The sequence below is a fragment of the Antennarius striatus genome, chromosome 7 (genome assembly GCF_040054535.1).
Source record: "Antennarius striatus isolate MH-2024 chromosome 7, ASM4005453v1, whole genome shotgun sequence".
Lineage (NCBI taxonomy): Eukaryota > Metazoa > Chordata > Actinopteri > Lophiiformes > Antennariidae > Antennarius > Antennarius striatus.
Window position 1 is genome coordinate 21,165,400 of NC_090782.1, and position 14,305 is coordinate 21,179,704.

Sequence of the window (14,305 nt, forward strand, 5' to 3'; positions counted from 1 at the left end):
AATGACAGGGTTCTTTGTGCGATATTTCCACTCACGACGCATCTGACACCACGAGCACCATCCACAGAAACAGGAGGTCAGGATGTCTCTACAGTAGGAACCCTGTGAAGCATGAAGGCAAGTCATAATGGGATGGAGTCTTTCATCAAAACACAATGCAAGATAAAAGTGTGCATCAGTTTGTCTGTTTTGTAATTCATCACACCTGGATAGCGTATCTGTGTCGCATGCCAACCCGTACAGACAGGCCAGCAGGCGGAACACACAGAGGCAGGCCGCAGGCCGCCGTGATGGAGGGGCTGAGGATGTCACATAGTGGGAGGCAATGGTGCTCCCCAAGATGTCCGGTAAGCGTGCAGGCGAGGCATGGGCAGCAAAAGAAACCATAGCAACCTGAAAAACAATCCTACTTTAGTTTGGACAGTAAGCACAAACCCGTTAATGCCTTGTGATTATGTGATCGTTTTTATTGTGTAACTTTGTGTTACTTTTTATTTTTTTTATAGTATGAAAAGTGCTATATAGATTTGGATGGAAACCAGCTGAAAATTCATCTGCAAAAACTAATTTAGACATTTTTTCTGGAAGTACATGAAAATATATGCTTCAATCTTAGGTTTTTACTTTGGATATGCTTCACTAGCGCCCTCTAGTGGAGTCATAGTGAGTCTTGGCTCATTGAAATCATTGCAGAGGGCTGTGAATGAGGCGATGTGCAGAGCCACCCTACTCTTCTTCTGATTGGCTATCCTGATGTTCTTGCCCAGATTCTAACCAATCATAATTCAATTAATCAATCAGTCAATGACATGCCTTCAAGCAAATATGGTAAAAAAATGTTGTTTACACTTACATGTACTTTTGTCATCACAGCAGTCAAAGAGACCGCTGTTCCACTTTGTCATGGGAGGTACAGCCATTGGTTCTTGGTCTTTACCGTCAATGTAGAACTAAAAATGAAATTCAAAGAAGTGACTTCATAATTCACATTAATCATTTTAAGTTAATGAAGAAAAATTAGTTGACTAGTTACGGTTAGATTAGGTCAGTTATGTCTTATGTATTTACAAACACAGTTTAAATTGCATTCAGTGATACTGTTTTTTCAGGCAATAGTCTTTGAATGCTTATACATTAATCAAATGCATTTTGTTATTCTTAAAGCTTTTTTCTCCCCTGTAATACTGAACATACAGAGGACATGAGTCATGCATACCTCCATGCAGCAGCCTTAACCTCGTTCAACAAGGGAATTGCTGAAGATATGCGAGGCAGAATCTAAACCGTGCTTTTAGAGATATTTTTAGGTTCTTCCATATTAAATGAGTTTTTTAAGTTTTGTCTTCAAGTATGCTTTTAAAACCACTCAGAGTATAATTTGATTTTATCATCCTTCATTGTATTACCAAATATAGTCAGGAATAAATATGATTTGTGCAATTATAGTTTACACAGTATACTACCTAAAACGTTTTCAGAAATAACACTTTGTTTTTTACAGAAAAGCTAGCACATGTAAGAGCCAGAATGAAAACTGATGTTTGAAGCAACAATGCTGCTGTGTAGGTTCTCAGTTATCCATGTCATGGTTATCGCAGCAACAATGCTATTCTTCTTCACATCCATGAGGTCAGATTAAGGCTAATCTATCACTTTGCTTTCCAGTTAGAGTTGTCCAGATTATTATCAAATGCATGAATCTCACCTGATGAAGTGCGAAGTCTTGCTGAAAGCTCTACAGTCAACCGAAGTGTCTGCTTTGACTGAGGAGTGTCACCTTATGGGTAAGGACAGAATAATTCAAGCAATGCTGCAGAACCTGAACCCATATGAAGCGGGAAGACACAACCAAACAATGACGCACCCCAGCCAGGCTTGGCAAACCAGTCAGGCAATGAGTTGCGAAAATCTTTTTTTACAATTGTACAAATGACCTCAAAAACACTAAACACTAAATCACAGGATGCACATTGTTGTAAAATGTATATTTTATTCCTATCATTTCACTTTCATTTCTGGCTGAATGAGTTTCCCTTCAATCCAAATGAATTCTGACTTAAAGACAGACAGATGTTTGTATTACATGCATTTCAAGATTTAGAATCCTAGACTTTTGGTTCACATTCGTTTCACTGTAGTTTTGTTGACATATTTCTTGAATGATCCAGTGTTTTGGATCATTTTGGAATATGTGAATAGAATACTGTTTTTTTTTTTTGTAGTGAAGCAGACAAACCTTAATTTTCATAAAAAATATTATTCCTTGATTTGATTTGCATGTTGTGTGTCTGCTGGTCCTGGTAAAACAGCTGTCTCCATCTAATGAGCTATTATTAGCATGGTTGGGTAGAGGTGCACTAAGTGCTGTCAAACTAGCTGTTTTGTGGGTTATTTTTTTGATACCCTGGCTTTCTTTTGCAGTCCAAAAACATGCAATACAGATGTGATGGGATTTTTGTCTATTCGTTGAATATGTGATGACCTAGCGGCTTGTCCAGGCTACTGAACTCCATGAGAGATACGCAAGAGAAAATGGATGGATGGATGGTATAACTTTCAATTTTGAAGATCTGGATAAAAGGGCAGATCTGGGTTTTATTTCCATGCTTTATTTAGCATTTTTATCGACTAACTTTATTGAAACTCCTTCCAGAAATCTTGTCATGAAACTTTTGTATATGTGGCCTGTGATGTCCCCTAACCCTAACCCTAACCCTAACCCCTAACCCTAACCTCTAACCCGTACCCGTACCCTAACCCTACCCTAACCCCTAACCCTGACCTTAACCTTAGCCTTAACCCTAACCCTAACCCTCTAACCCTAACCTCTAACCCCTACCCTAACCCTACCTTAACCCCTAACCCTAACCTAACCCAACCCCTAACCACCAGGTCGCAACCCTAACCCTAACCTTAACCCTAACCCTAACACTAACCACCGGGACGCAACCCTAAACCCTAACCCTTAACCCTAACCCTAACGACAGAGTCGCAACCCTAATCCTACCCTAACGATAAACCCTAACCACAGGGTCGCAACCCTAACCTTAACCCTTAACTCTGACCACTGACTAAGCCTAGCCCATTGAGAAACATGAGGGGAGTTGTTTTTTTCAAGAACGTCAAAAAAAGAAGAAGGTATTAACCGGCTACAATTACTGTACTTTGAATAACCAATTCTGTTCCGGAACATTAAAAAATATGAAGTTTTTAGTTTTGTTTTCGTTCCTGGCAAAATACCAAAAGTTTCTAGTTTTTGCTTTTGTTCCATGAACAGATTCATAGCCCTGATATAAAATATGAAAGTTTTGGTCTCATTACAAGCAGGTCTTAATTTACAAGATCTGTATGTGGACCTTCTAAAGATCAAGACGGGAGTATTTTTACCTGGTTTTTATGTAACTAAACTTGAATCAATTGTCATGACTTGTATGAAATTTACACATTTTTTTCTTAGCAGTAGTGTGATCTGCATCTATTTACTTTAGAGGAGGCAAACAGGCCAAGGAGAACCCAACAAAGCTCAGCTTGTCATCGTGAGTACAGAGGAGGCTGCATCATTAGAGGAGACTGCATTACGACTGGAGGAGACTGCATTACGACTGGAGGAGACTGCATTATGACTGGAGGAGACTGCATTACGACTGGAGGAGCCTGCACTATGACTGGAGGAGCCTGCGTTATGACTGGAGCAGGCTGCACGTTGATGACATTCGTCTCTAAATTAATGACGACAGGAGTCTGTCGACGGTGCTTTAATTCGCGATGCATCTGACACCAGGAGCACCACCCGCAGCAACAGGACACGGCCGCATCCTTGAAGAGAGAACCCTGTGAAGAGCATTCATGAAAGAATGACAAGATTTAAAGTCAGTAATTTCAATTTCATGTGGCATACTTAATGAATAATCTTGATGTGCATCCTGCCTTGATTTTGAACTTGTGCCTCATGGCAGCCCTCACAGACAAGACCGCCGGAGGAGGAACCAGCGGGATCCCAAAAGCTGCTGTTATTCCAAGGCCGAAAATGTCACATAATGGGAAACAATATTGTTCTCCAAATCGCCCGGACACCGTACAGGCAAGACAAGGCCAGCACCAGAAACCATAGCAGCCTGAAACCCACACACATACAGCAACAGAGTGATGCAAACTTTAGGAAGTGATCTGGAATGAAATGAAATAAATGTGTGGGATGAATTCATACATGTGCTGGCATCCTCAAAGCAGTCACAGAGGCCGGTGTTCCAGTCAGTCCAGGGTTCTTCTGGCATTGTTGTCTACAGATTTTCCACAGATCTTCGTTTGAACTTGTTAAGAAGAAAATCAAGGCTATAAGCTAAAAGCCAATGAGTTCATGTCTAAATCAAACATTGATTGACACACTGCAGTGTTTATTCTTATGAATATAATCGAGGTTGGGAGATTTACTTTTCCTTGACTCTGCTCTCATCACACATTGAGTGAATGACAGAAAGGGAAACAGTCAGATATTTCTATCAAGAACGAAAAAAACCCTGCATAAACCGATGACAATTATTTTCTCTCGCTCTCATTACGCATTGAGAAACATGAGGGGAGATATTTTTTTCTAGGACGACAAAAAAAAAAAAAAGTTTTGATTTCGTTTTCGTTCCTGGCAAAATACCAAAAGTTTCTGGTTTTCGATTTCGTTCCATGAACCAGTTCAAAGCCCTTTTACAAAAAGACATATAATGTCATAGACGGGCTAAATGTTTATTATCTACGGAAGATGATAGAATTAGTATTTCAACTTTTTTGTTTCTGAAGAAAATTCAAATTCTGTTTTGAATTTCAGAGAATACTTGGACCAGTGACAGATGTGTTAGCATGAACATATTTATCATTCGGTTTGGGGTTCGGGTCCCGCTCTGTGCGGAGTTTGCGTGTTCACCCCACAGTCTGCGTGGGTTCTCTGGATTCATGAACATGCAAACTCCGCACAGAGCGGGACCCGAACTGGGATTCACGTTAACCCAGCTGTCATTGGTCCAAAAATTCTCTTTAATTCAAAGAGTTTGAATTTTCTTCAGAAACAAATGATACATCAATTTTTTCATCACACATTTACCCCATCAATGACATTTCTATCTTTTTTTAAACGAAATTACTGTATTGTTGGTAGAGCGCTGTATTCTCACAGCGTTCTACCAACTGCTCCGACTCTAACTGGAATCATCATAAACAAAAAATACTGATTATTATGTATGTAAGATAATCAACATTAATCTGTAGGAGTATAAATTAAGATCTTGGGTTTGTGTGATGGAAAAATGGCAAACGGGGTAATTCAAATATCTTACCTTATTTAGAAGAACAAGGAAGAAGCTCCTGGCTGAAGCTGAAGCTGCATGAATGAGCTCTTTACTTTAAATGCTGGTAGTCACGACGGGCATCCTGTTATCACACACACAATGCTGGAAAAACCTGAATTATGACATAATTAAATATTATTCATCAAGTCTGAAGTCAGTTTCACTTTGCGGAATGAACTTACGGCTTATACCTCAGTGATCCCTCCTGACACCGTCAACTGCAGACAGATGCGGAAAATTTATGTTTTGATTCAAACATATGTATTCATTTTTATTCATCCTGTCTTCTGCATGAGTTTGTATTCATACTTTCAATTTAATTTAGATGGATTTGGATTAGGTCACATGATTAGTGTGGTGGAAAAGCCATAGGCGGGGAAGACTGAAAACATGATGACAAGTGTCAGCAGATCAGAGATAAAACTAGGGATTGGTTCATGCAGGCTAGTTTCTGACGTCCAATGACAAGGCCATGCAAACAGAACTGTTTTTTGTTATTTCTGCAGTGTGACTGGATTCATTTTGTAACAGAAAGGGATGACAAGTTTTCTGTCTTCATAGGAGGATCTCATTGGGGTTGTTCAAGAGTTTGATGTCTGAAAAAGTTTGCAGATGCACGTGGAGAGAGGCACAGAAGTCAATCCGATCAGAAGGCTGAGCTTCACCGATGTAACAAAGGGGCTCTGGTAAAGACGGACTTCTTCTGCAGGGAAGATGGATGAAGTTGTTCTTTTTCACTTGTTCCAAAACCAGCGCTAGTTTTACCTCAAATGCTTTTATGTGGGAATACATGTCCAACTGAGTTTACCTTCGTAGCTGCAAGTTTAAGGCTGTTCAGCATTTCTGTCACGTCTCTTCAAAAATGCTATTTCCACTCTGGATCGATCAGCCCAGTTTTGTTAGTCCCAGGGCTGAAAATAAAAATTAAAAAAAAAAATATTAAAAAAAATCTTTTACGTATTTTTTCATTTGAAGAAGAAGACATAAATGCTTTTTAAGATTTTCATTTCAACCCAAACAGCCAAACTTTTTCTTTTATTTTTTCTTCTTTTGACAGATTTTTTTTTTTAAAGGTTTTTGTCACAATCCATAGATCATGAAGACAGATAGCTAGACAGACAGACAACAGACAGATAACAGTACTAATGCATACATACACACTATGATGGTATTGGGTTAATAAGGTCTGAATAAGAGAAGAGGAATATACAACATAGTAATATAAATTTAATAAATTATGTGCAATAAATAAAGGTGTGCAGTGTGAACTGAGCAGTCTGACAACAACATAGAACAATATCTTTATTGTTGTTTTTTCTTTACAGAAAATGTAATATAATACTGTATACATAAAAAGGAGCATAAAAATAAAGGTAATCAATACTACCTTAAAAATATATTAAACTAAAGATATCCATTAACCTCCAATATTTATAGAGATGGCATTTAATGACTGCAAGTCATACACCATCCTCGATCCCAATAAAAATGGTCACATCTTTGTGACTCGAAAAGGATTATTCATCAGCTTCTTATAAAAATAAAGTCTAAACAATCCCCACACCTCACCAAAAGTAATCAGATAAAACCTCTAATGACCCATAGGTGCTTAAAACCGACCCGGGGCCAGAACCACTGGAGCGGGTTGCATGTTGACAACGACAGGGTTCTTTGTGCGAATCCAAATGAATTCTGACTTAAAGACAGACAGATGTTTGTATTACATGCATTTCAAGATTTAGAATCCTAGACTTTTGGTTCACATTAGTTTCACTGTAGTTTTGTTGACATATTTCTTGAATGATCCAGTGTTTTGGATCATTTTGGAATATGTGAATAGAATACTGTTTTTTTTTGTAGTGAAGCAGACAAACCTTAATTTTCATAAAAAATATTATTCCTTGATTTGATTTGCATGTTGTGTGTCTGCTGGTCCTGGTAAAACAGCTGTCTCCATCTAATGAGCTATTATTAGCATGGTTGGGTAGAAGTGCACTAAGTGCTGTCAAACTAGCTGTTTTGTGGGTTATTGTTTTGATACCCTGGCTTTCTTTTGCAGTCCAAAAACATGCAATACAGGTGTGATGGGATTTTTGTCTATTCGTTGAATATGTGATGACCTAGCGACTTGTCCAGGCTACTGAACTCCATGTGAGATACGCAAGAGAAAACGGATGGATGGATGGTATAACTTTCAATTTTGAAGATCTGGATAAAAGGGCAGATCTGGGTTTTATTTCCATGCTTTATTTAGCATTTTTATCGACCAACTTTATTGAAACTCCTTCCAGAAATCTTGTCATGAAACTTTTGTATATGTGGCCTGTGATGTCCCCTCCACCGAGACACTACCTGGTCCTACTGGCTGTTGTTTGCTTGTGTTTGCAGGCGCTGAATGAACAGCTGACTGCTAGATGAACTGAACCTGAATTTATTGCACTCATGTCCGACATACACGCCCCACCCTATCAGAATTTTGTGCTTCAATTCGAGCCACTTTTTCCAAGTATAGCATAATTTAAACTAGATTTCTTCCAGGGCAGAGAAGCTGCCTTTTTGTATGTGTTATAGCTCTATTAACATGCAATAAAATGTGAAGCAGTGTGTGATACACAACATTATTTTGGTAGTGGCACCAGGCCTACAGATCCAACAGGAAACCAGAGAGGATTTCATATTCCTTTTTTTAATTGACATTTATTGTAATAGAGACACTGTTCATTCTTATGCTATAGTTTCAGTCTTTCAAAGGATATTTTAGGTGCTTCTTAAAGGACATGGAGTAGATATGACAGTCTCCTCTCGGTCCGAGACCCCAGCAGTTTATGAATCAATCCAGCACACAGTCTGGTGGACTAGCATTATCAATATGTGTATCTGCCCTGTGTATCTTTTTTTTCTCGCCTTGCCTCATCTCTCAAGCTGTCTATGAAACACATCTCCAAACTCTCCTACGGCTGTTTGGTGGGGTTGAAATCCAGCAACCTGGAATAAATTTCACAAAGCTATTCCTTGATCAGTTTATAACAGGATTTGATTTAATGTCTTAGGTGTCTGTAGATGAAATCATTGATTAAATAATGACCGATTTCATCTGCACTTTAAAGTTCATTGAAAGGCATGAGCGTGCGTCAGCCCAGAAGGCAATAATAATTTAAACATTTCACAAACACAAAAAAAGACTATTTGGGCTACAATTTGAGAACTAATCTGAGAACTAGTCATTTGTTGGCCCACTGTAGGACAACTTCATGATCATAATTTATTAGTATAAGCCTTTTGCTAATCTCTGCATTAATTTCAAAAGATCACCCTACTTTAACAAGTCACAGATTTAATGGAATATTCAGCTGTAAAGTAACCTTATACGGAATATCCTTCAGCAATGCGATACAGTATCTGTAGGTTAATCAGTAGGTCCAGTCTTACCCTTGTTGCTCTTAAAATTTTTTATAATAGATTGATCACAGCATTGAAAGATCTAGAGGTGCAGCAAAGTCCTTTTTTCCACAAAGCTCAGTTGCTGTGCATTTTATTCTGTGAAATGCCATCAAGGAGCTTATTAATGATTGTATTTCTAGACTAGTTTAATCTTTCTTTTTAAAAAGTTATCATGTGAAGGAGAAAGACCTTGTTAGAGGTCTCTTCTTAGTCAGATGTTTGGGCACCACTGTTTTTAACAGCCTCCTCACTAGGCCTAGTCTACCTGTCCCGATCAGAGCTTTGGCCAACTCCGTCACCTCCTCTGTGTGAGTCCTGTAGAGACACCTCAGCTCTGTCTTTACGACATCTGCAGGGTACCTCTCCTCTGCCCTTTGTACCCACACTTCCAACTGGGTGATAACCAGGTCTGTGTCGGGGCCTCCCAGCATGAAAAGAGTCAGGAGTGCCTGCAGGAGGCATCGTAGAGCCGTGGTGTCTGTGCTTCCTGGTCTCTCCAGTTCCACTGCCTGTTTGAAGCAGTCTGCTGCGTTTTGCTCCTCACCCTTCAGCAGCAGGCAGCGTCCTCTGAGTACGTGGAGGTCAGGCAGGCTCTCCCCCAGCTCAAACTGTAGGGCGTGGGACAGACTAACCAACGCACAGTTCACTGCCCCCTCGTCCACCAAAAGACTCTCCTGGAGCGCATCGACGCCCATGTAGTAGTAGACCTAATTGGAGAGGCGTGATTTTGAAAACCATGTTGCACTAAAAATCCAATCTTCATTGTTCATTATTGTTTGTGCGTCTACCTGTGCCATCTCCAGGTGAGTCAGCAGACATGGATGCACACCAAGGACCTTGTCCAGATCTTTTCTGGCTTCAGTTAGGTTCTGTCGGTCTGGGAGTCCACCTTCACCTTGTTTGGCCTTTTCCAGGTCCTTGATGTAGAGCCTCACATTAATCTGAAAGGAAGAGCTGTAATATTTATACTCAATGCTTTCTAACACTTCAACGTCAGTCAAATCTAGTATATGAGACTTAAATTGCAAAAGTCTTGTGTGTGCGAAATTGTAACTTCCCCAACTCTGTCAGCGTTTGTAAAGTCATGCAACTCTTCATACACTCAGTACCTTGGCACGGGTACAGTACGCCTGCCAGTTGAGCTCCGGGTCTGGCAGTACATTTAGGCCCATGTTGCAGATCCCTGTGGCCATCTCAAGTTTGCCCAACAAAAGGAAGATCTTTCCCAGGAGGTTCAGGGTGAATGCATCATCACTAGCCAAGTTTATGGCCTGAAGACAGACAAGTATACTCCATATTACAGACCACACAGTATTCAAGTGTCGTGTCATGCATAAATATTAGGTAATTGTACTTCACTTGGCTGTAATAAATACATATATTTGGCAAAACATTTACTTATGCTCCACATCTCAGAGGAAAATACAAAGTGTGTTTTTGAAGCCATTACATTTGCCTCACAGCTTATGTTAATAGTTCTGAGATGGCAATGTGTTACCATCAGAAAATTACTTGCTTTGTGTTGACTTTAAATTCTAATTTAATTCCAATAAATTTTAATTCTAAAAGACCGGCGATAATACAAATATCTGATTATACTGAGTGTGGTGTAGTGTAGTTGAGAAGTTTGTGCTGATCAGCAGGGCAAAGGAGGGAAGGAAAGTAGGAAGGAAGTTACTTTTAGGTCCATACTGATCATAAATTCATGCACATCGAAGCCAAACTGAAACTGAAGCAGCACAAAAGGTTGGCAAAGCAACCACAACAGTCATACAAGAAGGTCTATATAAATTATATTTGGATGGCACCATCTTTTATTCTCCATCTTGTCATATATGTGGTGAGAAATTCCAATACATGGATTAACTCACAGTTCCATAGCAGGACAGAGGATCAGTGGCAGAGTAGCCACAGTCATGGACAGACATGGGCACAGTGTTGAACTCGTCCTTTCTCTCCAACATGACGCCAATGAAACACCAGGCAAGAGCTGGGGAGAAACAATCAAAGTCTTTACTTTTTACTGACAACAGCTGCAATTAAATGAAACATCTCCAGCAGAAAATGTCTGTAAACGCACAGCAGAGGAAAATCATAGAGGTGCTCACCTTTATATCGAGTTTTCTCACATTCTAGTGATTGTTTGAGGAACTTCAGACCCTTATTGAAGTGGGAAAGTCTGGAGTATTCAGAGTCTTCTGTGGTCTTTACGATGTCATCCAATCTGCAATACATATATAACATTTTTAAACAATGACTGAATACAAAAAAATATGGACACATTTGGTTATGCAGTGTTCTTTTTTTTACCTTATATAGATGCATGCCATTTTAAAATACCAGATTCGTTTCTCCTCCATTGGTATCTGAAAAACAACAATAGTCTTTACGAATGATAAAAAAATTAAAATATAATGTCCTGGAAGTAATTTAATGGCTCTAACCTGAGCCAAATTGGCCATTTGAGAATGCAATTCGATTTACTTGATGTTTGGATAATGTTAGTGTCATGTCTGTTATAGTGAGCTAATATTTTTAGTTTTCACAATAGACACATCCTTTAAATTAGTTAAAAAATAAAATGAGTCATAATAAAACAGATTTTTTTTTTGCATTCCCTTTTGATTATTGTCATAAGTGACTAATAGGTTTCTGTTTCATCACAGTCGTTCCTCCAGCGCTCCTACTTACAATAAAGCTAAACAGACTTCTACAGCTAACAGAGTGTTAGTGTGCATGCAGGCCTATGTCTCCATCTCACCAGCTCACCCCCATAGTGCAGGGCTCTGTTGTAAAGTGTCAATGCTGCCGTCAGCTTCTCTCTAAGGTCTTCTTGGCTGTCCAGCTCCACGTCGTAGGGATACACGTAGGCCTGCTCCGCCAGACAGCGGGCCGCCAGGATCCTGGTCTCCTCTGCAGAGGCTTCTCCACCATCTAAACCCATCAAGGACGACACTTTCTCCACACACTCTCCTGCATCCACCTCCCTCCCCAGCTTGTCGTACACATAGCCCATATTAGCCCAGGCATTAAGGTTGCCAGGATCTTCTTTACAAATGCCTCTGAAAGTAAAAAGACATAAAAAGTTGATCAAGATCTTGAATTTTGGATGAAATTCTGTAAATATAATTACTGTATTATGCACAAGCTGAGAACGGATTTCCAATTATTAAAAAAAAATGCTCACGCTCCATAGTTAGCTTTACACACATTTCAACCTTTGAGTGGCATTTCCAATAAAATCCTTAAAAGTGTTAAAGATTTCCTGTGGAAACAAACACCAGCAGTGTCTCAAAATAACACCTCTTGCAATGTAAATATTCTGAATAAGCCTTGACAATGATTAATGATCACCTGAATATTTCCTCAGCTTTGTCCAGCTTTTCGAGATGAAACGCCAGGAGACCCAGAAGATTTCGGACAGCGTACTGCAGATACCCGGCTTCAGCCTCCAGCTCACCTCGTAGGCTTTCCTGTTTTAGACAAGTGTCCCTGAACCTTAGCCTGGCTGGGCCAACAGGATCGCAGTTGAGGTTAAGGTCCAGGTGGAAGTGGCCTGGGATGTAGTCCATGTCTTCTATGAGGAACTCTATGTCTGTGTTTGCTGCTTCCATGGCCTCCTGCTTGCTTTGCCCCACCGGTAATTAATAAAAAAAGTAGGAAAATCTGTTTATTTTTGATACCTCACACCACATACTTCCTCTTCTCTTCAGCTAAGAGTCAATGAAATGTAAAAGCATTCATCCTCACAGTTTTGTCACCACAGTACAGACAGGATGAACAGGTTTGTCTTGGGAGTGACTAAAGTATGGAATGCAAGGAGAAGTAGTGTATTTCTTTTTTGTATCAGATCTTTAATTCCATCCTTAAATACACAAAACATTTGTTGTTGCTTGTTTGTTTTCCAAAAGTGAATCCCTCATTTTTCTTCAGTGGCAAATATTAAATCCATTCTGACAGCAACCTGAACTCCACACTTTGAATTTTTGTAAAAATAAATAAATTGTGAAGCCTTGTTTTGGTCCAGTCCAGACAACAATAGAGTGTGAAAAACCTGAATCGGTGTGACGGAAATGGCAAACGAAACAAGAAAAAAAGAAAAACTTAAATCATCTTTTAAATAATCCATTTAAACATTGCAAAATAAGGTAAACAACATGCAGCTGGTAGATTTTTTTGCTAACAAAGCATGCAAACACCCAGAGTAACAACGCATGCACTTTACACAGCAAAAGCAAACAATGAATTCTCATCATACTGCAACTCACCATGTTATCTTTCAACATCAGATGCAAAATGATATGCACATTTTCACCAGAGTTCCTTGTTGTAAATAAGTCCACTGTTAAATCTGATGGGCTTTTCAAGCCCGTGTCAATATCCCCAACAACAGAGGAATAAACTCCGTGAAGCCTCAGCACATAAGAGGCTTTTGTGGAGATCATTCAAAGAGAAATCTCCCCTTCTTTGACAGCTGGGGCTCAAAAGCTGCAGGTGGGGACATCCATCAATCCATTTATTCATTGTTTATGCTCTGGTCACCTCTGATCACATGAGGGGCTGGGGCCAATCCCGGCTGATGTTGCCCAAGAGGCAGTATACGCCCTGCATATGTCAGCGGTTCATAATAGGGCTGATATGCAGACAGACAAACAACCATTCACACTCATAGTGATGCCTGCAGGCCAATGGAAAGCAATTAATTCATCTGTAGTGCATGTTTACTGTAGCAGGAAGTTGGAGCTAACAAAGAACATAAAGTCCACAAAAAAAAAAAATCCTATGCTGAGATTTGAGCCCAGTTCCTCAGAACTTTGTAGCTTACAAATACATTTGAATACATGTAAAACAATAATTACGTTTGAGTTTTCATATGATAGGAGCTCAAAAAACAATGTCTTTTGTGTGTGCATGCATGCTGCAGAGTTTAAGTCTCCTTAATAACAGGTGTCAAACTGGTTGCTCCTTTTAACCAGTCTTATAAATGATGTTTAAGGTGCACACAGAGCAGATGAACTATTGTGTATGTGTCAAACTCTGCAATCACATCATTCTGACTTGCATGGGGTTAGAAATTCAATCGCTATGAGCAAACCTATGAAAATATAAAGAGAACTTGTGAGCCCACGCACAAAAGTCCTCAATCAGGTTTCAACAAACCTCTGCTGCCCCCGAAACGCAGTGATTGATATACCTCCAGTGGGTCATATAATGTGTGTTTGATTCATGGGTAGACTTTTCCATTTATACCACATGGATGTAGAGAAGTGAATATTTGCTATAACCATATAACCGTTGTGATAACCAGGTAAACTGTATGCTAAAATGACATTTACAGATATTTTTATGTGTGGCGGTGCACCCTTCAAGCCAAATTAACACTTCAAACAAGATTATGATCACATGTGTACTTCGTTTTAGATCATTTGTTTTACACATTAGCAACAAAGTTACTATGGGGAACATGTGGACCCTTGTAATCCTTGTAGCCTTCCAGTGCGCCCCTGTAAAGTCGGATTAGGATATGC

General features: G+C 39.5%; 1 protein-coding gene and 1 long non-coding RNA gene across 2 annotated transcripts; both read right to left on the reverse strand.

Moving 5' to 3' along the window:
* Nucleotides 1–272: 272 nt before the first annotated feature.
* Nucleotides 273–3,519, reverse strand: LOC137598984 (uncharacterized). The gene is made up of 3 exons (XR_011036742.1): nt 1,706–3,519; nt 854–950; nt 273–409 (listed from the first exon to the last, which is right to left on the reverse strand). It is a non-coding gene; the product is annotated as an uncharacterized lncRNA (long non-coding RNA).
* A 3,029-nt stretch (nt 3,520–6,548) lies between these two features.
* Nucleotides 6,549–12,475, reverse strand: ttc22 (tetratricopeptide repeat domain 22). The gene is made up of 8 exons (XM_068319882.1): nt 12,132–12,475; nt 11,539–11,839; nt 11,088–11,143; nt 10,886–11,001; nt 10,649–10,767; nt 9,887–10,048; nt 9,566–9,718; nt 6,549–9,484 (listed from the first exon to the last, which is right to left on the reverse strand). Exons 1-8 carry the CDS (start codon nt 12,389–12,391, stop codon nt 8,948–8,950), a joined length of 1,704 nt encoding a protein of 567 aa, XP_068175983.1. The 5' UTR covers nt 12,392–12,475; the 3' UTR covers nt 6,549–8,947.
* Between the last annotated feature and the right edge of the window lie 1,830 nt (nt 12,476–14,305).